Source organism: Microtus ochrogaster, chromosome 6, assembly GCF_000317375.1.
Source record: "Microtus ochrogaster isolate Prairie Vole_2 chromosome 6, MicOch1.0, whole genome shotgun sequence".
Lineage (NCBI taxonomy): Eukaryota > Metazoa > Chordata > Mammalia > Rodentia > Cricetidae > Microtus > Microtus ochrogaster.
The window spans coordinates 24755481-24777454 of NC_022013.1; the positions used below are offsets into that span (position 1 = coordinate 24755481).

At 53.5% G+C, this 21974-nt stretch overlaps 3 protein-coding genes across 7 annotated transcripts in view; 2 read left to right on the forward strand and 1 right to left on the reverse strand.

Annotated features, from left to right (window-relative positions):
• Positions 1 to 292: 292 nt before the first annotated feature.
• Chi3l1 (chitinase 3 like 1) lies at positions 293 to 7499 on the forward strand. Its single transcript, XM_005348488.3, has 10 exons — positions 293 to 341; positions 602 to 631; positions 1672 to 1873; positions 2345 to 2401; positions 3164 to 3314; positions 4386 to 4507; positions 5448 to 5571; positions 6053 to 6235; positions 6748 to 6864; positions 7015 to 7499. The coding sequence occupies exons 1-10, from the start codon at positions 293 to 295 to the stop codon at positions 7153 to 7155; spliced, it is 1176 nt and encodes a 391-aa protein (XP_005348545.1). The 3' UTR covers positions 7156 to 7499.
• A 3385-nt stretch (positions 7500 to 10884) lies between these two features.
• Mybph (myosin binding protein H) lies at positions 10885 to 18926 on the forward strand. Its single transcript, XM_026779781.1, has 9 exons — positions 10885 to 11152; positions 11239 to 11373; positions 12032 to 12199; positions 14488 to 14576; positions 14867 to 15062; positions 15238 to 15377; positions 15868 to 16027; positions 17109 to 17245; positions 17362 to 18926. Exons 1-9 carry the CDS (start codon positions 10885 to 10887, stop codon positions 17617 to 17619), a joined length of 1551 nt encoding a protein of 516 aa, XP_026635582.1. The 3' UTR covers positions 17620 to 18926.
• A 75-nt stretch (positions 18927 to 19001) lies between these two features.
• Adora1 (adenosine A1 receptor) overlaps positions 19002 to 21974 on the reverse strand; it is a 35464-nt gene continuing 32491 nt past the window's right edge. For all 5 annotated transcript variants that reach the window (XM_026779772.1, XM_013346771.2, XM_026779771.1 and 2 more), the window contains one exon: positions 19002 to 20878. In XM_026779772.1, the coding sequence (XP_026635573.1) occupies positions 20239 to 20878 (640 nt within the window). In that variant the 3' untranslated portion in view covers positions 19002 to 20238. The remainder of the gene's footprint in view (positions 20879 to 21974) is intronic.

The window sequence follows — 21974 nt, forward strand, 5'->3', positions numbered from 1 at the left end:
CTTTGGAGATGTGACTGTCACGCCCAGGGAGGCCCTTGATCATCATACACATGGCCCTTCAGCTGGCAGGTATGGCAAGACTTGGCCCTAGGCTTTCAAAACTCCAGGGTTTCCCAATCTCCTCTACTGGCTCCCGCCTCCACTGGCCAGCAATGGGGTTTACACACAGCTCAGTTCCTGTAAGGAGGATTGTTTGGGGGTGTGGGGAGTGGAGTGGGATGGGTATAAGAAGGAAGTGTGAAGCCTGGGGAAGAGACCCTGTCTAGGAAGCTGGGTACCAGGAGAGGCCACCATGTCCAGCTCTGCTGAAGCCGGGATGGGTGTGAGGGTGGCGCTGACAGGTCTCTGGGCTGGGTCAGGTGGGACTGGAGATTTTCAGTCCAAAGGGGTCAGACTGCTCAGCTTCTGCACAGGGGCCCGGCCTTCTACCTGCTGCCGGCGGGAGGGGGTAGCCGGGGGCAGGTGGAGAGAGCAAAACTTGAAAGGGAGGAAGGAAAAGAAGGGCACCTGGTGGTAAGGCATCCCCTTGCCTGGGGAGGGGGCAGGAGGAAGAGCAGTCGCCCTTCCCTGCCACCAGATCTGACCCTGGATTTCCCCCCAGGTTTTGCGGTCCTGATGCTGCTCCAGTGCTGTGAGTACCCGCCCCCCAACCCCTCTTGGAGGAGGTCTTAGCACAAAAGAATACTCCTCCGGGTTTCTTCTATAGCTCACAGGGCTTGGGAATACTTGTTGAACCAAGGTGGTGGTATATGTATATGTATGTTTTGTCTCCACTCTTCCATTTATTTGAACTTTTTCAAAACAACAAACTTAAAAAGACTCAGATTCCATGAAGACTGCTTCAAACTGCCCTAGGGAACAGCTATCAGGAGCCACAGGGATGAGTGAGGCCCACTGTTTCCTTCCATGACTAAGTGGCTAAGAGGAATTTCATCTAGAGTAAGAGGAATTCTAGTTAGAACAAAGGAAGACCTTCCCAGCCCCTGTGATAAGGCGCCCTAGTTTGGGGACTGCCATTCTGGTCACTCCCACCTAGAGACAGAGAAGAGACCCACAAAGTCACTCTCTAATCAAAGACCCCACCACTGTAGGGTTGTGTTAGGAACATTTCCTAACACAAGCTCCCTGCTGACGCAAAACTCCCAATCAAGCCAAATCAAAGCGAGCTAAATTAAGAAATATCCAGGTTTAATGGGAGTTCTGTGCTCTCGGGTGGCCCCGAGGGGGAACCAGGAAGCCACCAAAGTGCACGAATCCGACCACCGGGAGGAAGAAAAAGGGACCAAGTGTTCCTCTTTTGGGGGCTCATTTAAATACCCTGGGGAGTGACCTGCTGGGATTTGGAGTCCAGACCAGGCCTGGGGGCTGGGATAGATGCAAGGGTCTGGGGCCTATGCTCCCAACTTGACAGGTTGGGCTGCAGGCTGGGCATCTTTTGACCCTGATGGCACAGTCAGGCCTCTGTCTCTTTTGGAAGGCACTGCCTCCAGGAAGTCCTCAGTCCTTGGGCTGAGTCACACCATTCCCAAGCATCAGCTTGCATCAGGCAGGGAGGCTGGCCCCGCTCCTTTCCTTTAAAGATTTTTCATTTTGCTCAACACTCTGTCCCCACCCCCAGCCCACACCTCCACACCACATCGGTGCTCAGTCCCACCCAGATTTCTCCTTCAGGTTCTGCCTACAAGCTGGTCTGCTACTACACCAGCTGGTCCCAGTACCGGGAAGGCGATGGAAGCTGCTTCCCAGATGCCATCGATCACCTCCTATGCACCCACATCATCTACAGCTTTGCCAACATCAGCAACAATGAGATTGACACATGGGAGTGGAATGACGTGACACTCTATGGCACGCTGAACGCGCTTAAAACCAGGTGGGGTCGCAAGCTGGCCAGGAGAGGGGAGGAAGGGCAGGTAGCTTGGCTGGTCTTAGAGCAGGACATCTTGGTACAGGAGGACAGTGACCCAAGGACCCTCCTGGGGAAGGATTGCGGTGGGGGGGGGGGCTTGGCTTCAGGGGGAGGATACCCTGGGCGGGTGATGCTGGAATGGTCACAAGGTGACAGGGAACAGCACCAAGGCTCAGGGAAGGGGCCTCTCACCCCCACAACAGCTCTGTGGAGCATGGTGCCACCTGTGAGCCCCCTTTACCTCTCATTGCCCATTGTGGGAACCTCTGAGTCACCACCATGAAGCCTGTGTGAGCCTAGAACACCAATGTCAGAGGCAGGCACCTAACCCAGCCCCCTGCAAGCCAGAACTCTTCTATGGGCTGCAGATACGGGGTCTGCGACATCATGACAGCCCCTCTCCACCCCTTCTCTCCCCACTATCCTGCCCCACAGAAACCCCAACCTGAAGACCCTCCTGTCTGTTGGAGGATGGAACTTTGGCTCTCAAAGGTAGGACTCATTGCTGGGCAATGGAGTAGAGTCAATTCTCTAAGGTGAGGGTTACAGTTGCTTGAGTCTAGCAGGTCACCAAGGCCTCAGTGATGAAAAAAACAGGGCCAGAGAGGGAGAAGGACTTAGGGACTTAGCAAAAAGGAAAAAAAACACACAAAATGCTTATTTGTTTTCTGCAATTTTTGTTGATAAGTGCCTCAAACTTCCTACATAGTCCAGGCTAGCCTCAAACTTTGGACAATTCTCCTGCCTCAATCCCCAAATACTGGGATCGTAGGCATGTGCCAGTGTGCCTAGCTCTTGCAAAGCTCTTATTACTATATCTTGGACATGAAAACAACTTCCAAGTTACTGCCATGAAGGCTGGGTGGGGTGGGAAGGAAGCAATGGGGGTAGAGAGGATTGAGACTGTTAAAGGGGCCTTGGAGTCATCAGAGCAGAGCCAGGGCAGCGAGGGGGCTGGAAGGCCACCAGGACGCTTCCCTGCTGTTATACCAACCACTGTATCAGGTGTTATGGTTACCCCATTTTACAGACAGGCAGGTGTAACTCAGGTTGCAACCTGCTCAAAATGGCAGGCCGGTCTGGGACACTAGGAATGTCTGGCCCGTTCTAAGTTCCCAGCCTGGTGCTCTCCCCAGAATGTTCTCCTAGATCTGGCAGTTCGGGCCCCTGCTCCCAAGTTCTGGAAATCCCAGTGTATGGACAGGGTATCTGGCATGTGAGTGCCAAGCTCATTTTGTGGTGGTTTTGTTCTAGATTTTCCAGGATTGCCTCCAACTCTCAGAGACGCAGGACCTTCATCAAGTCGGTTGCCCCATTCCTGCGGGCCCATGGCTTTGATGGGCTGGATCTTGCCTGGCTCTACCCTGGTCCAAAAGACAAGCAGCATCTCACCACCCTCATCAAGGTGCTTGGCATAGGGCAGAGGTGTGGGGGGAGCATCAGCATGGGGACGAACCTCCCAGGGATGCGCAGAAGGGCTTCAGCAAGGAAGACATGTTCAAACCACTGTGGGTGGTGGGGGCAGAGTCCTAAGAGGCCAAAACCAGTGGCTGAGCAGGGTGCCCACTCTACATGACCTACTGCCCACTAAGTGAGGTGTCCATTGTCGAATGTCCAGTCCCAAACTGATGCCACCAGCTAACCAACATGCACTGTGCACACGGGTCAATCTGCGGGTCAAGTCCCTGCAGTTTTCAGAGACAGAGAAAAGCTGTCAACAAACCGCCTGCAGGACCAAGGTGGATCCCTGTGACCTTGTAACTTCATGTAAAACAAAATGCAGACCGAGAGACACTTATCTTCCAAGGTCATCACCCACAATATGGTGCCCCCAGGACAGGTGTGCATAGGTTTTGAGGATGATATTAGTCCAAACCATATTGTGGGTTTATATACAAATACACACACACACATATATATATATGCGCAAGTTTGAGTGTGTGTGTGTGTGTGTGCATGTGTGTGTCTGTGTGTGTAGGGAGGTAAACATGCATGTTCAGGGGCGCATACACATATATGCAAAACATATGTGGAGGTCAAACTCAGGTGTCATTCGAGCTCTCCACCTTGTTTTATTCTTCTGAAACAAGGGTTCTCATTGGCCTGGAACTTACAAGTAGAGTTCGCTGGCTGGCCAGCAAACCCTGGGGACCGGCCTGCCTCTGTTTCCCCGGTGCTGGGGTTACAAGCACGCACGCTATGCCTAGCTTTTTACTCTTTTCATGTGGGTTCTGGGAGTTAAACTCAGGACCTCATACCTTATAGACAAAGCTATTTCCCCAGCCCTCAGATCATATTCTAGCAAAAGCACGGGTGTCCTGAAGAAGGGACTGGGGCAGACTCCTCATTCTGCCTGAACACACACAGCTGTGGGGGAGGTCAGCAAGACACCCTCCCACCCAGGGCCTTGGTCTCCCCACATCAGCCTCTCTCATGTGCCTGCTCCCTTTTGCTTCCCTACTTGCCTCCCACCCAGGAACTGAAGGCCGAATTCACAAAAGAAGTCCAACCAGGGACAGAGAAACTCCTGCTCAGCGCAGCTATGTCAGCAGGGAAGGTGGCCCTTGACAGTGGCTATGACATTGCCCAGATATCCCAGTGAGTCTCCTGCCCTGGCAGCACCTCGGAAGCCCCTGCTGGCAACACTTTTCCTCAACCTGCCCTAGCATCCCATGAGACTCAGGAGTTCCAAAACGATCCATAGACGTTAGCAAGTCTCTCCCCGCTCCATGACTCGGTTTCCCCACAATGAGCCCTATACTTTCTTTTCCACTTGGAATGCTGTTGGCCAATTGAGGGCACGGCTATGGGTGAATTTTGAAAGTGGTAGTGAATTGTACCGTGTACCTGACACTCCAGGGTGCTCTCTCCCTGCTAAGCCCAGCAGAGCGCTAGATCCAGGAGGGGCAACCAACAGCAAGAGAATATTATGTGTCAGAACGCAGAGGGAGGCAGCTCCCTTTCCTATCACCCAGATCGTTCTCCTTACACAGGAGTTTGAGCTGCCAACAGTCAACTCTCCCAAAGGCTCAGGCAAGTCACAGGAAACCCAGCAGAAAGAAGCAAGGATCTTCGATCTTCTTTAGAATCTTGGGGATATAGTTAGTCCACTGTTTTAAATGTCCCATGGGAAAGAAGGGGTGCACCCATTTGTTCCAAATCTCCAAAGCTCACACTGCTGCCTTTTACCTACAGTCCCTTCTCCGTAGGGTTATTGAGTGAATGTAGGCTGAGCCAGCCTTTGATACCGCTCCTTCCACGGCACTTTCAGCTGCTTTTGCCAAGATGAGCATGCTAGGAGTGGAGGCTGAGGTGCAGCAGAGAACAGCTCCCATGCGTGTGCATGTTCCCACCAGCAGGGTGCCACCACCCTGGGAGTGGCTCCGGAGAAGTGGGCCAGTGGGCAGAACAGCAGTCTCTGGAGCTACTGGCTTTGGGTCAATGCCTGCTTCTCAGATGCTTGCTTCCCACATCCCACTGGGTCTTGGCTGTGAAGTCAAGAACATTTCCCACCTCACCTCTGACTCGTTTCCCTTAGACACCTGGATTTTATGAGTCTCATGACCTATGATTTCCATGGAGCCTGGCGCCAAACCACAGGACACCACAGCCCTCTCTTCCGAGGCCAAAAGGACACTAGTTCGGACAGATTCAGCAATGTGGTGGGTTCCTGGAAGGAATGTGGGAGGGAGTCATAAAGCCCTGGCCCCTGCCTGAGTGCATACAGCTGCCCTTCTCTCTTGCAAAATAGGTTATGAAAGTCACTTCACAGATGGGGAAACTGAGGAAAGCCTTGCTGGGTAGACTGGATGAAGGCAGAACAAAGAGGGGTTGGGGACTTAGAGGCTGGAGTCTAGCTTCAGTCTGTCGTTTACCCAGCGTGCACCCCGAGCCAGCCAGCCAATTTCTGTGCCTGTCACACATTAATAATCCCTTCTTATGCCTACAAGGAGCTTTTCAAGAACAAACCTTTAAAAATCTTTTTTTTTTAAGCCAGCATTATCAGTTCCCAGAGGGACAGGGATTCCCGGGGGCACCATGTAACTGTCACCGCACCTGTCAAGGCAGCGGTATTAACTGCACAGCCCGATCTGCACACCATCCAGCCCAGCTAATCATTCCCGTGCCTCTGCCTCACCCCAGGACTATGCCGTGGGGTACATGCTGAGGCTGGGAGCCCCAGCCAGCAAGCTAGTGATGGGAATCCCCACCTTTGGGAGGAGCTTCACTCTGGCATCTTCTGAGATGGGGGTAGGAGCTCCAATCTCAGGACCAGGATTACCAGGCTGGTTCACCAAGGAGAAAGGGGTCCTCGCCTACTATGAGGTAGGTAATGGTGTTGCTTCACGGGCTGGCTCAGGGAAGAGGGGCCTCCCTCACCACACGCACTTTTTCCTTTGGGAATAAAAACATGCTTGTTTGCCCTAGCATTCCCTAGGAAGACATGGGAGAGCTTAAGTCTTTGATATTTCTGAAAGCCTCCAGCAGGCACCAAGCTCCTGGAATATTCCTCTGGCCTCAGACTTGGGGTCTTCATTCCACTCCAGAAAAAGCAATGGTCTCTGTGGGTGTAGGCCTCTGAAGCGCTATATGGTCTGGGGCCTGCCCTGGAGCAGCTCACTTTCCTCACAGCTCTGTTTAAGGGGCAAGGAAGCCATCAGATCTCTAAAGCCCTCAGGCTACAGCAGCTGAACTCTGGGGCATTTGCATCTGTTTTTCATAAATTTGCATGAAGCCTGCAGCCTGTAGCCTCAGGAGAGGAAGGCTACAGACTGAAGGGTGACTGCTAGCGACCTGACAAGCCACCCACACCACCCCTTGCCCTGTTCTCTACACAGATCTGTGATTTCCTCAAAGGAGCTGATGTGCACAGAATCCTTGGCCAGCAGGTTCCCTATGCTACCAAGGGCAACCAGTGGGTGGGGTATGACGACCAGGAGAGTGTCAGAAACAAGGTAGGTTTCCCAGAAGCCACACCCCAGAACCTAGAAGGCCAGAGCTGAGCCTGGGTGTGTGCAGGTCCTTTGGGGAAGGGTCCCAGAGCACAGTTCCCCCACGCCTCATCCAGAGAACCAACCCTGCCTGCTCTGGACCTCTTCCACCAGGTGCAGTACCTGAAGAGCAAGCAGCTGGCAGGAGCCATGGTGTGGGCGCTGGATTTGGACGACTTCCGGGGCTCTTTCTGTGGGCAGAACCTACGCTTCCCGCTCACCAACGCCATCAAGGAGGCACTTGCTAAGGCTTAGCTCTCTCTTTCTCACATGGTAGCCCACACGAGCCACTACATTGAGGTTTGGGCTCAGCCGGGGTGAACAGAGAAGCAGGATAGGACAGTGGGGTCATCACAGTCACCGTGTGAGACCAGGTTCAGCACATCTCGGTTGAGGAATGGACATTCTCAGATGCTAAGCCCAGCACAAAGGATTTTCTCCAACTCCCTTTCCTTCAGCACTCCTTACCAAAGGACACCATTTTGGCACATTATACCATCAAGTAGGCAAACATCTTACATGATACAGTGGCCATACTAATTATACCTTCTGCAAAGCCCAACTTGAAACCTTCAGCTAGGAACATAATCACATCTCTATCCCACTTCCCTTTCCTAATTCCCCAGCTGCTCAATAAAGCACAAGAGCTTAACAGTGTGTCTCTCTCATTTTGGTCATCTCCATGGGGACATGGGACCATGGCACCCACCTCCCCTGTCTTTTCTGGATTCCTTTTTCTGAGGCTTGGATATCAGAGCTGACAGAAGTGAGGTCTTGATGCCCTGTGCTGGGCCCTAAGGAGCCTCAACAGGAGGTGCTTTCCTCAGGCAGGGTGGAAATTCAGACTTTCCCCAAGCATGGCTGACAGCAATCCAGATACTAAAGCCCTTGTCCTGCAGACTTCCAAACTAAGTTCCTTATGGATAGAGACTGTTGCAGGGCTTTGAACAGAAGACCTTTTACCTAGCACATGTCTTCTGATCCTCTAAAGGTGTTGAGAGACAACCACAGAATATGGTTAGAATGTGCAGGAACCCAGAACGTTAAGGCCAGCAAGGAAGGTACCCTTTCACGCACCCTTCCTGCTGTCCAGGGCTGGGTCTCTCCAGACCCTTGAGAGTTGGCCTTCTAGCCTCCCACTCCTAAGTGCCCCACAGTTCATTATCTTAAAGGCAGTCCACCCAGCCGCTGGACTGAGGCTGTCAACCTTCCAGTGCTGTCTTTGTCCCCAGCTCAGTCCTTGGCTCACTCCCCCTGCACACCACTCCCTCTGCTCGTGAGGAGATCAGATCTTCTTTGCCCCAGCTGACCTGAGAGAGCAGGTGAGGGAGATGGAATAGCATTGGCTCAGAAGACAAGCCTTTGTGAGGAGGGGACGCTCCGACCAGGGTCTCAGGAACTGCCAGGAGCCTGGATGTGACTTTTTTTCAGGGAACCTGGATAGGATGTATTCTAAACCTGCTGAATTCCATCTGTGGGTTTTTTGACTTTTGGGGATCATCTGACCTGGGATAATCATTAGATGGCTGATGTTGGTGACTCAGTATTGAGGTGTAAAGAAGCCAACACCAATCTGTGGCCCTGAAATCTGAACCAGCTGGAACCGGGCACATGCAACTATTTCCAACGTTACCACTCTGCTAAAGGCAAGGTGCTGGGCCAGGATCTTAGGGGTAGAGCAAACCTGGCATTTCATGCTGGCTAGTGGGCCAAGCAGTCCCTAACTTCTGCCCACGGTCCACCTTACCACACAAGGCCTCTGGAACCTCAGGGCTGTGAGCTACCCTGTCTCCTGAGGCTCCCCTTCTCCCAGTTTGGGACAGGTTCTCAGGGCTGACTCAGGGTCCTGCCGAGTTAGTCACATTCGCTTATAGCTGCAGAGTCAGAAGCCAAAGTGGAGATCGGGTCTCCCTATCCAGCACAACACTGAGTCACCTCCCAGAGGCCATGGACGCCCAGGCAGAGTTGGACTCTCAGGCTCCTCAGGCTCTCCGCGGACACTCCATACGAGGACAGTTGGGGCTGAGAGGCAGCCATACTGCTCTGCCCCATCCTCATGAAGAGGGACAGCCAAGATGCTGTTGACAGCCCTAAATAAATTACACGTCCATTTATTCCTAAATTGCGGGATACACCATGCCTGCTTAAGAGTGAGAGAGAGTCATCTAATTTAAAGAGCTTCTATGTATCAAAGGGGAAACCTCAGCGACACTTTGAAGCCTCTACCGTCATGGGCGTCCTTGTCCCCTCACCCAGAGGCTATCATTTTAGGCTAACCTTGGCCTTGCCTTCCTTTTTTTATTTGGCATACCAACTATGGATGCATTTTGAAAATTGAGGCTTCACAGGGCTCTGGGTTTGGATTTCAAGGACAAAGTGATCCCCATGTTTCTGTGATTCACCCTTTGGTGTGTGAGATCGGCTGGGGTACCCCATTATCATCAATCAGACTCCTGCTTCAGAACTGTGTAACCACGCCAGTGGCTCATCCACCCCCTGTTCAAAGACCACAGAGAATCTCATCCACGTCTCCTGGGAGTCCAGAGGTGGAGTCCCATCCACGTCTCCTGGGAGCCCAGAGGTGGATGCCCAGAGTCACCCACTAGGCACATGGTCGTTGCCACTAATGCCCTGCCTCATTTTCCAGTCTTTGCTCTGATCCACACTCCCACCCACAGTGAAAATTTTGGCTGTTCCCCCTCCTTCCCAACACAAGGTATTTATTTTCTGGATTTCAAATTATTACCAGTCCTAACATCTTCTTGAATAAATGAATCAGGGACTGGGAATTCGGCTGAACCTGCTCCATTTTCCACCCTGGGAGAGTCCAAGTCTCTGTCCCTTTTTGAAGAGTCTGAGAAATTCAAGCCTGTCTGTCTTATCCTCAAGGGTGGGGGTTCTCAGTAGGCCTGGGGATTAGTGAAAACAGGGGCTTCCCAGCTTGCCACAGAAACAGGAAGAGGCTTACTTGGTCCCTGCTATGGTTTGAACGCTCCCTCTAACACTCCTCTAATTGTCACCAATGGTGTTAAGACGTGGGGCCTTTAAAGAAGTGATTAGGCCATGGGACAGTTCCCTCGTAAGTAAATTAATGTCATTATTAAGGAGTGGGTTATTTATCTCCAGAGTGGGAACTGGATAAAAGGCATGATTTAGTCTGTTTTCCTGTCTGGCTTACCCATTCTCTGTGTTCCGGCTCAGCACAAAACTCCTCACTGGATGCGGAGCAGCATGTTCTTAGACTCCTCGGCCTCTGGGGCCATGAGGAAAGGCCCCCTCCGTTGTTTATAGTTCACAGCACTTATGGTTTGGTGCTGCAGTGAGACCAACCGAGAGAGCCCCTTTCCTAGGAATCACACTGGAGCACCTGCCTCTGGCCAGCCTCACCTTGGGCATCTCAGTTCTTGCTTCTCCAGAGTCCATAGGTGGGTGGGGTCTTAGCGTCACACAGTCCCCATGAGAGTCCCCAGAGACTGGGGCACCAAGGCAGAGTGAATAGGTAAAAAAGCAGGAGGGTTCACAAGTAGGGCTGGTTCAATGTTCTTAATTCCAGGCTCTGCTCCATGGACACGCAGGCCCAAGGGGGCCCTGAGGAAACCAGACTCATGGAACTGACTTGATCTCCTTTTCCAGATGGCCAGTCTCATTACCCAAGCCCAGTGATGGCCCAGTTTACCTATCTATGCCCTCTCTGTCTGGGCACTGGCACCCTGGCTGTGAGGTCTAGCTGGGGTGATGGCGAGGTAGTATGTTCCTCAAGGGGCCCTTGTGGTTCCTCCCCCAGAGCTATTCCTGGCCTGGGAGCTCCCTGCCCCCCTGTCCCCCTGCCTGACCTGACCCCACAGCTGGGAATGGTGTGCTAGGGGTGGGGCAGACCCTGCCTATATAAGCCTGGACCTAGGTCTCTCGGGCACTCTGGAAGCTCAGACCTGCAGCTGACCCACCAAACACTCCAGCGTGACCCCCTCCCCAACCAGCTCAGAAATGACAGGAAAAAACAGCTCTGAGGCTTCTGTCTCTAGTCCAAGCGAGACAGCCACCTCTGAGGCTTCTGTCTCGAATCCAAGCGAGACAGCGCCTGAGCCTGCCCAGGTGCCCACCATGGAGTCTTCTGGAGAGGTGGTAGCATCAGAGTCCACGGGGCAAGAGCAGGCTCCAGAGCCACAGAAGCCTGACTCTCAGGCACTGGACCCCGAAGCCCCTGGAGCTTCTGCCATACCCGCAACCGCTAAGCCTGAACCTCCAAGTGAAGGTGACTAGAAGGGGGGGCAGGTGGAGAAGGGAGGCAGGTATGCACGGAGGGGCTCTTCATCTCACCCTCATTTCCCCCTCTCTCAGATGTCCCCAGTGCCCCACTGCAGCTGACCTTGGAGGATGTGAGCCAGAGCTCCCTGACTGTGAGCTGGGAGCCCCCGGAGAAGCTGGGGAAGCTGGGGCTTCAAGGCTATGTATTGGAGCTCTGTCGAGAGGGAGGTGAGCACCAGGCTTAGTCCTGCCTCTGTTCAGCTGAGCAGGGCTAGGACAGCAGGGACAAGCCCAGTCCAGGGAACTAGAAAGGAAGAAGGTGTGAACAGTGGTCTTAACTATCTGGCTACCACCTTCTGCTCCAGAGAGACCTCTGCAGGAAGAGGTGCTCAGTGACCTCGGGAGACCTTCCGTCCTCCAGCTCCAAGGAGCCTCTGAGGAACAGAAGGGTGGGGCATAGATCTAATGAGACGGGAAGGAGGTACTACATCTCAGAGGACTTTGGGGGGTTAACCCAGGAGACAGAAAGTGGGGGGATACAGAAGAGGGGACCCTAAAATGAGAGGTATGAGGAGAGCTAGGGAAAGTAGGTCCCTGACAGCCATGTTCAGCCCGGCTTCTGCCTCTACCCCTACTTTGCTTTGTGTGACTTGGTGAACACGCCCAACCTTCTCTGGCCTTCTGCATCCCCACCTCTGGCCAGCATCCCAGAGCTCTAACACCACCTGGCTTTGATGTTACTTGATGCTACAAAAGCGGAGGGCAGGGGGGAGACTATAGCCTGAGTAAGGTCAGCTTCTGTCCATCACCCTTGAGAAAAAAAAGCCCCATGAGAAGGATGCCTCTGCCACGTCACTAAGACCCAGACTTTCTCCACTTCCCTCAGCCTCAGAATGGGTGCCTGTGAATCCCAGGCCCGCGATGGTGACCCAGCAGACGGTTCGAAACCTGGCCCTGGGAGACAAGTTCTTCCTGCGTGTGACTGCAGTTAGCTCCGCAGGGGCGGGCCCTGCAGCTGTACTGGACCACCCTGTCCACATCCAAGAGATCATTGGTAAAGCCCCTTCTTGCTTCTTGCTCACAGACTGGATGCAATGGGGAAACTGAGGCCAAGGTCAATGGGACCCAGACAGCCACTTCCCGCACCCTACACACACATGCTCAAGTCACATGCTAACGTGTCTTGCCTTGTGAAAGATTCAGGTTCTTCAGCAGCAAGAAGGAAGTCCAAGAAGTCACTTCCCTGAGTGGTCCAGCACCCCCTCCACCACCACTGCCACCAGGGAGCAGCTCCTTGCTGCCCAGAGATGAAGCTTGGGCTCCCAGCACTAGAAGCCACCCATTCTTACTTTTACCTAATCTTAATCCCTGACGTCATAGAAGCTGCCTTTCTAGTTTCTCAAACCTGGATTCTGGACCACAGAGAAGGCCCTCCATGTCCCCTGACCCTCAACAGGAAGAGGAATCTGTGAAAAGGGTCTGTGAAGGCTTTTTCATCCCCAAAGGGCAGTGTCGCTGTGAGGACCTCGAGGCCAGCTGCTGTCCCTGTTGCTAATATTTCTATTTGCGGGGTGCGTTAGCCTTAGTCCTCTGACTCCCCTCCCAAAGCTGCTCAAGTTTCAGACTGTTAATGATGGTGAGTCATTTGGTCTGATCTCAGGTCTCTGGGGACAGTGCAGGGCCCCAGGGTGAAGAGAGACACGAGCAAACAGGTGGTCTGAGACCTTCTCCATCTTCCTTCTCGTTCCTTGAGGGATGGATGGAGGCTGGAGACAGAGCCTACATTTCCAGACAAAGTATCTGGGAAGAGAGGTGTCTCAGACATAGGAGGGCCCAAATGTAGATTCAAGGAAATACACTGCTTTAAGGTCTAAAGACATAAACGACCAGAACCCAGACTGTCATAGCTGAGTCAAACCAGGCAGATCCAAAGGACCCAGAGACACCCACAGAGTGACCCAGTCTTTCAGAAGTCTCGAGTCCTGGTGCCCACACAGGACCGTTCACAGCCAACGAGCTGAGCAGCATCTGCTTCAGCGGCTTTCAAAAGCCAGGACATTATCTGGGTGAGATAGCACACACCTCCCACCACCAAATCGGCAGCAGGATGCCTGCGCTGACTCCAGTGTGGAGGTGCTAGGAAGTCTTCCTGATTGGCAGAGTCCCAGCCCTTCCCCGGGGGCCCCAGGAAGCTCAGACTCTGAGATGCCTCTGAGACCTGGTGTTGAAGGAGCAAGCCAAACTCAGCACCCACCTCTCCACCAAAATTCCTCTGGCCGAAGAGAAGGGGATTTCCTGGAGAGAAACTTGGGGAGGAGGCAATGAACAAGCCAGGAACAGCCGGACCTCTCATAGCCTGGGCAGGACAGGGTGGGGGCCTTCTCCAGTACCCTCAGCTGCTCAGCTGTCCCCCCTCTGGGCCACCTGGAGCTGCCAGGCATGCCTGACCTCCTGGAGAGGTCCCTGGAGCACTCCAAACCATGAGGCTCCCAAGCCAAGTGCCTGCTCAGCTAATCCGTGGAGACACAGTGTTCCTTCTTCCTGTACCCTCCTACATGCCACTGGCCAACTGTTGCCACCTGTTTACTGCTTAGGAGGCTCAGGCTCAGTCCCCACACCGTCCCCCAGGGACAGGGATGGCAGCTGCTGCAGCTTGCCTCGGAATGCCCAGGGATACCTGAGTAGGCCACAGTCAGGAAAGTGGTTCCTACCAAAGTAGGAGGCTGACCCAAGACTTCGGGAAGGACTTACTACCATGCCACTAGGAGACCGAGAAGGCTGGTAGGGGAAGAAGCTGGGCACCTGCTCTAGAGCCTGTGCAAAGAGCCTGAGCCTCCCAGCAGGCCTGGAGGCAGAGGCTTGAACCAGTGAGGTTCCATGTTCTCAGAAAAGTCCTGGGTCCCTGGGGTGCATGTGCTGAATCAACAGGAAGCCTGCGCACTCAGTCCCTCTAGGAGACAGATGTGGAACCCGCCTCCCTCCAGGGGGAGACAGAGAGCCAGCCAGGTCCATCTGGAGGTTGAGAATGCCTACACCTCAGGGTAAATCCCAGCCTGGCAAGGCTGAAGCGCCAAGGGAGTGCCGAAGATACCAACCAGTTCACACTGTAGAGCCCATGACCTCTTGGGAGCCTCTCAGTTCTCAGCAACCCTTAAGGGATTTGGGTCCCTCAATCTCGGCATTGAAGGCTTTGCCCTCCCAGTGAGGCGGCTGCCCAGACTCGTGGGGACACACTAAGTGGGAGCTGTACTGTCTAGCCCGCACCCTCACTTGCTTTCCCCTCCTCCTGCCTCAGAAGTCCTCACTCAACTGGGCTAATCCCAGACATCTGTTTTCATGCAGAAGCCCCCAAGATCCGTGTTCCCCGACACCTTCGGCAGACCTACATCCGCCGGGTGGGAGAGTCCGTCAACCTGCAAATCCCCTTCCAGGTAAGCCTGACTCGCTGGTAAGATCCTGATGTATCATGAGAGACCTGGGAATGTCAGGATTCTCACTAGAGTCTGCCTGGGACCCACAAAGATGGCTGCCTTCCCAGTTTTGCACATAACTCAACTGTGAGTGAACAGATAGCAGCCCCAGGGCAGGCCACACACTCGAAGAAAAGGTTCTGGGCAGCAACTGTGGGGTCAGTAGGACAGGTTTCCCAGGCACAGCTATGGTAGGGTAGCAGTGGGGTGCTCATACCGATCTGCACTCACCCCAAGCCCATCTTTGTCAGGGGAAGCCCAAACCACAGGCCTCCTGGACCCACAATGGCCACGCCCTGGACAGCCAGAGGGTGAACGTGCGCACGGGGGACCAGGACTCCATCCTCTTCATTCGCTCCGCTCAGCGCTCAGACTCAGGCCACTACGAGCTCACTGTGCGTCTGGAAGGCTTGGAAGCCAAGGCCAACATTGACATCCTCGTGATTGGTAAAAGGGCAGAAGGGAAAGAGCTGTCTCAAAACCCTCGTCCCCCACCTTGCATCCCAGAGCGGATGGTAGGGGAAAGGAGGCTAGGGTATTGTGGCAAGTGCCAAATTGGGGGTGTGAAGACTTCGTAGCGGGCCTGCTTCCCCTCACTTCCCTTCATGATCTGGTCCTGCAGAGAAGCCTGGGCCCCCGAGTAGCATCAGGCTACTGGATGTCTGGGGTTGCAATGCCGCCCTCGAGTGGACTCCCCCACAGGACACAGGCAACACAGAGCTCCTGGGCTACACGGTGCAGAAGGCGGACAAGAAGACAGGGGTGAGGCTGGCTGGGCCTTAACAAGGGTGGGAAAGAAGTGGTTCAGACTGAAAAGGCTCATCCCACTAAGGGGCTCTGGATGGAAAAGTAGACTAACTACCACTGACCGACTCCCTCCATGGTCCTAGGCAAGCTTCTACTGGGCCGCAATGGAACTATCTTATTACGTATATCAATCACCTAGGAATCTGCTAAACATAGACTCTGAGGCAGACAGTTGGGGCTGGGGGCTGGCAACCCCCACATTTAAACAGTGCCCAGGTCATGAGGCTGCAAGCCTGTTAGCCACACTGTGAGTAGCGAGGCTCCTGAGCTCCTATGAGGGACCCAGGAGTCCTTATCTCACTTCCAAGCCCCTCAGGCCCAGTGTTGGATGATTCAGCCTCCCAAAGCTGGGACATGGGATGAGCCCCTCTGAGGTGAATTCGGGTAAGCAGGAAAGACAAGAACTGGGTACGAGCTGGAGGTCACCCAGCCGTTGTCCCCGCAGCAATGGTTCACGGTGTTGGAGCGTTACCACCCCACCACCTGCACCATCTCAGACCTCATCATCGGGAACTCGTACTCCTTCCGTGTCTTCTCGGAAAACCTGTGTGGCCTCAGCGATGCGGCCACCACCACCAAGGAGCTGGCTCACATCCAGAAGGCAGGTAAGCGGTTCTGAACCTGGGCAGGAAACCTAAGCAGGACTGGTATTCCAACATCTGTCGCTACTGCTTCTTCTGTGTCCCCACACCCCTCTAGGCTTCTCCTCAGTCCCTGCTCCTTGGAACATTTGCTGCCCTTCCCCCCACTCAATAGTTCTCTGTGATATGAATGTATGTGTGATTTTGTACACACACTGGCATGGAGTGACCATAAATAACGGGTGGGGACGGACAGATTTTAGCAAACACCAAAGCAAAGCCATGCAAATGAGTGGCCCCTCAGGAGGCCTGTGTGCTTGTTATAAGATGCCTATGGCTGCTAACATCATAGAAGTCACTGGGTATCCTGCCCAGTGTCCCCAGGGGCACACTCTGAAAGGTGACATGTACATGATAGGCAGACTGGCAACCTGTAAGGACACACACCTCCCCACCCAAGACTGCTGTGGTATTTACTGTCCCCATCAGGTATCTGATCAGTGCGGGCAATTGGAAACTTTGGGACCCCACCTTGACTCCTGCCTGTCCCAGATCCTCCCCACAACATACACATCAGTGACCCTAGAAGCCACACTTTTAATTATTGTTCATTTTAATTACATTTATTTGTGTGTAAGTGGTGTGTTCACATGCACGCACGCATGTGGACTCTAAGGACAGCTTATCAGGTCTCTCCTTCTACCTTCCGGGCTCCAGGATTGAACACAGGGTGGCAAGGTTGGTGGCAAGCATCCTTACCCCCTGAGTCATCTCAGTCACCCTGGAAGCCACACTTCTGAACAGCAGCCCAAGCAGCACAGCCATAAGTTTTGTGTTGAAAAGAAAGGAAACCCACCCGGCCTCAAAGACAGGCAGAAATGGAATGTGATGTTCGGTTTCTGCCTCACTGCCCTGTGGCTCGGTTTCCCCACCCACTCCTCTCTGTTCACCTCTGACCTGCCTCAGCTCCACTCAGCTAGGCTTTCTCTGGTGCCTGACAGTTTCCATGTGTTGACCAGGTTGAGCTTCCCAAAGCTTAGGGGTTGAGGCCAGTCTTCTGAAGCCCCCTTAATGCCTATAACCTCAAATTCTCGCCTGAACTCAGATATCACTGCCAAACCTAAGGGATTTATTGAGCGAGACTTCTCAGAAGCCCCGTCTTTCACCCAGCCCCTGGCTGACCACACCTCCACTCCTGGCTACAGCACACAACTCTTCTGCAGCGTCCGAGCTTCACCCAAGGTGAGGGGCCCTGGGCTGGTGGGGCGGGCAAGGGCAGCAGGGTTGAAACTGTCTCCTGAGAGTCGGTTGCAACCCACGTTCTCACTTCATTGTCCTTCATCTGACCTTGCTTTCAGCCCAAGATCATCTGGATGAAAAACAAGATGGATATCCAGGGTGACCCAAAGTACCGCGCAGTTTCTGAGCAAGGGGTCTGCACCCTGGAGATTAGGAAGCCCAGCCCTTTTGACTCTGGGGTCTACACATGCAAGGCCATCAACGTGCTAGGGGAGGCCTCTGTGGACTGCCGATTAGAGGTCAAAGGTGAGAGTCTGAAGGTTCCCTTAGCTCCTGGCCATGGGGGACAGGTAGACTCCTCTTTGGAGAGGGACTAGATGCAACTCAAGAGTGAAAACTGGAGCAGGAGGCAGGAGTAGGGGAGCGTTAAGCACAGGTTGGGTGACTTTCCAGGTGGGAAGATGTTCTAGTTGGGGATCGGGGCACTGGGGATCGAACCTCAAACCTCGCAGTTCACTCCTGGCTCCCCCAAGGGCTAACCTGTAGGATCTCTTTCAGCCTCTGCCACACACTGAAGAGCAACATGGCAGACTGGGACAAGGAGACAGGTGAGCGGATGGGCCCACTCCTTCAGCTAACTCCAGTGAGCACATGGTGGAAGAGGAGAACCCACTTCCCAGGCCCAAAGCATCACTGAGGAAGAGCTAGGCAGGAAGGGAAGGCAGTAGACAGATCTGGGTACAATTTTGCAGCTAAAGTCAACTAGCACGCATGTTCAATTTGGTAAAGACAGGGTAGGGCTGCGCCATGCTGGTGAGGTCTGGAAGGGAAAAAGGTACAGCGTGGGTGGTCGCAGGACAGGATCTAGCCTCGACTTTGAGTGACTATAAACATAGATATCTTCTTTGCAACTTTTTCCTCATCAGAAAAGTAGGGACCCAGCCCTTGTCCTTCCTTCTTTATTTAGTGGCTCCGAGGTTCTGGAAGAACTAGGAAGTTCTAGGGCTACACTAGGCAGAGTTCAGCCTTGAGAACTGAGCCTAAGGAAGGACAGAGAAGGGTGGAGGTGATTCTCCACCTGACCCCCCCTACTTCTCTTCTGGCAGCTTGGTCACATACCAGGACTCAGAAGGACATTGTCTGCCAGGTCCTGCAGGCCTGAGGATCAGGCCCTCAGGACCAAAATGTCTCTCCACGGATACCCAAGACCAAGACACCATAGGAACATGGAGAGGCCTCTGGTACCTGCAGGTCTCCCTCCTCCAGAAGCTGGCATCCAGCCAGACCCAGGAGTGGGCTTGGCAGGCCTCAGGTCAGGCCTCCTGGGTACGAGAGTGCCCCAGAGGTGCAGTGACTGCTGCCCCCTGCAGAGTTGTGCGCTGGGTGAGAAGCAGTCAAATAAACGCCTGTGGTGTTACAGCATGGGGCTTCTGTGGCAGTGAGTGTCGTGGAAAGATACTATGTTGCTACGCAAGGAGACACTGTCACCACAAGGAAAGTACCAACAGGAAGGGTCTCCCGATAGCACAGGACAGTTTTCAGACATGTGAACGTTCCGGATCTTGCTTCCTGATTCACAATGTGCTACCCTAAATGTGTAACTATAGCAACAGAAACACCATCTTGGAACTTTCCTTGTTCCATCTGCTCCCACACCCCTCTCCCAGCTTTCCCACCATCGCCACCATTGCTTTCTCTGCTAAGGTGATCTAACTGTCCTCTGACAGTGCTGGGGTGGTACCGGCAACACACTCCTCACAAGGGTTCACAGTCTTTTATTAGACACAGGGACCTCCTTGGACGCCAGGGACACCTTACCTCCCACTGAGGGAAGAGCCTGGAGTCAATACTCACACTCAGAACCTGTCACCCTCCCCTGCTGCTGTCCACACAAGGAAGAAAGTCAGGTTCAGTAGGGTATGGATTGGTCCTGAGACCCACAAAGGCCTGCACTATACTCGTAACACAGCTTCTGAAACCCCTAAATACTGAACTTAACCCCCCAGGAGCATTTTGGATATTTGAATGCCAGCAAGGCAATCCTTCACACTCTCAAGAGAGTGGTCTCTGGTCTGGTCTGGCCTGCCATACCCCACACCAGGAGTGCCCATGTCACCTGGGAGCCTCTTGGAGGCTTCCCTCATCTTCCTCCCCACTCAGGCAGAGTGTTCCCAAGAGTTGTCCTTTCTGGGGCTTTCTTCTCCTGGAGCCCAAGCAGAGACAGTGTCATCCAGGAGAGTCCAGGCCTGCCTCTGAGAGTTGGTGACGCAGAAGACAGAAAGTTACATTGGGAACACCCTGAAGTTCAGGGCAAAAGTGCTCAGTGCTGCCCTCTGCTGGCTACTTGAGGCCAGCACCTACTGGACCGTGCTTATGTCCCAGTGCTTAGAGGCCCACTGGAATTCCAAGACTGTGAATAAACAAAATCCGAGAGTGGATCCCTAGTCCCATTCTTTCTGCCTTGTCTATATATAACCTCAGGCTTGTCGGGGTAAGGACTGCGGGCATTGCAGGACCTGTATGACCAGAAACACAAAATCCTTAGAGGTGGGGATAAGGTCTCCTTTCCTGAACTTTGCTATTTTTTCCTATAGAATAGGAGAGAAAGAAAAGCCAGGACATACCCACTTCTCTCTATCCATCCTCTGAGGGAGTCTTATCCTCACCTTGAAGTTGGTCTTAATAGCAGGCCCCCTGTTTGACTGTAGGAGCTAGAATATTCTAGCCCTAGATCTCTGAATGCCTTGTAGAACAGCCAGGCATGGGCACTCAGCACCTCAGGGCACCCAGTTCCCTGCCATAGCCTGACCCACCTCCAAGCCTCCTCCAGCTCCCCAAGGGACAGGGCAGCTGGATCCTCGGGGAGGGGCCCTGCTCTGTGGCATCTCTTTGGAGCCTCCCTGGTGCCTACAGCTCACACCCCAGCCGGGGCAGCTAAGGAGGAGCAATGGGACAGTTGGGACACTGGTTGTGGGCTGGAGGGAGTAAGGTGGAGGCTAGTCATCAGCCTTCTCCTCTGGGAGGTCATCGTCAATGGGGGGTTTGGGCTGGCATCGGAAATGATCATTCCAAATCTTCAGAAAGGTGACCCGAAACTTGTGGATGCGGAAGGCATAGACGATGGGGTTCATGGCCGAGTTGCCGTGCGTGAGGAAGATGGCAATGTAGATGAGGATGCTGGGCTTCTGGCAGGTGGGGCAGAAGAGGGTGATACAGTTCAGGATGTGCAGTGGCAGCCAGCTGAGGGCAAAGAGGAAGAGGATGAGCGCCAATGACTTGGCGATCTTCAGCTCCTTCCCGTAGTACTTCTGTGGGTCACCGGAGGAGGCGGATACTTTCTTGTTGAGCTGCTTACGGATCAGGTAGAAGACCTCCAGGTAGATGAGGACCATGAGGAGCAGCGGCGGCAGCACCCAGACGAAGAAGTTGAAGTAGACCATGTACTCCATGCTGATAACCTTCTCGAACTCACACTTGATCACGGGCTCCCCCACACTCCCGTTAGCGGCCCAGGCTTGCTCCACCTCACTCAGATTGTTCCAGCCGAACATGGGTGTCAGGCCTACCACAAGGGAGAGAATCCAGCAGCCTGCTATGGCCACTGCCGCCCGCCGCTGGGTCACCACTGTCTTGTACCTGGAGGGAAGGAGAACAGGGTATGAGAAGTAGCCCCGTGACTCTGTGTGGACCCCTTCCCTGAGGCTCACCTGCCGCTAGAGGCTCTAAGAGGAGGCTTCTCCACATTGAAGATCTAATGCGTGTGTGCACGCGGGCACACACGCGTGTATGTCTTTAGCTCAGGGGCCTAACCGCTAGAATCTAAGGTTAGCCCAGAGTTTGTAAACTCCAGCCTCATTTCTCTTCCAGCAGAGGAAAGAAATTCTGAGGAGTCATAAAAATAATAACAGAAGCTGGGCGGTGGTAGTGCACATCTTTAATCCAGTTCTGGGGAGCCAGAGGCAGATGAATCTCTGAGTTCGAGGCCAGCCTGGTCTACAGAGTGAGTTCCAGGTCAGATAAGACTAAACAGATAAGCCCTGTATTGAAAAAGGAAGGAAGGAAAAAACAAAGAAAGAAAGGAAGAAAGAAAGGAAGAAAGAAAGGAAGAAAGGAAGGAAGGAAGGAAGGAAGGAAGGAAGGAAGGAAGGAAGGAAGGAAGGAAGAAAGGACCCTTTTTAAGAGTTACAAGCAAATGGCCTAAGTACAGCTCACTTGTTCACACCTTGACCTCACTGGTTTCTCACCGTTGGACTATAGCAGTCCTAGGGGTGGCAGTACAGGTACAGCCCACTAGACCGAGGTTGAAAATGGTTGAGAAGCCTTCCCAAGGCTACACAGAAGCTACCAGCACCATCCCATGCTACCTAACAAGTCTCTGTTCTCCCAAAGAGCCAGGTGTTGAACACACCAAGAGGATCCCAACAGTCCTTTCCACCCCGGGCCACTCCTTTTGGTTCTGTTCTGCTTGGCTTTAAGCATCTCCTGCCTACTTGGCTTCCCATTCCCCTTTTTCATTTTACAGGTTGGTCTCAAGGATAAGCACAGCACTGCTCAACTAATTGGGACGGATTCTCGGGGAAGAAAGCGGTGTTTGCTGAGCATCTGCTAGTACTTCCTGCTTCCTCTCATTCGCTCAGTGGAACTTGCATGGCTGCAGTTCTCAACAGGCAATCAATCATCAGAGGCCTTCTGCCTGGGGCAATGCATGGCTGCAGTTCTCAACAGGCAATCA

Coding starts and splice junctions, on each gene's coding strand:
- Chi3l1 (XM_005348488.3), top strand. CDS start 293: ATGTCCAGCTCTGCTGAAGCCGGGATGGGTGTGAGGGTGGCGCTGACA. Junction 2,402..3,163: donor TGGAACTTTGGCTCTCAAAG/GTAGGACTCATT, acceptor GTTTTGTTCTAG/ATTTTCCAGGATTGCCTCCA. Junction 3,315..4,385: donor ATCTCACCACCCTCATCAAG/GTGCTTGGCATA, acceptor CCTCCCACCCAG/GAACTGAAGGCCGAATTCAC.
- Mybph (XM_026779781.1), top strand. CDS start 10,885: ATGACAGGAAAAAACAGCTCTGAGGCTTCTGTCTCTAGTCCAAGCGAG. Junction 11,153..11,238: donor GCCTGAACCTCCAAGTGAAG/GTGACTAGAAGG, acceptor CCCCTCTCTCAG/ATGTCCCCAGTGCCCCACTG. Junction 15,378..15,867: donor AGGCGGACAAGAAGACAGGG/GTGAGGCTGGCT, acceptor TTGTCCCCGCAG/CAATGGTTCACGGTGTTGGA.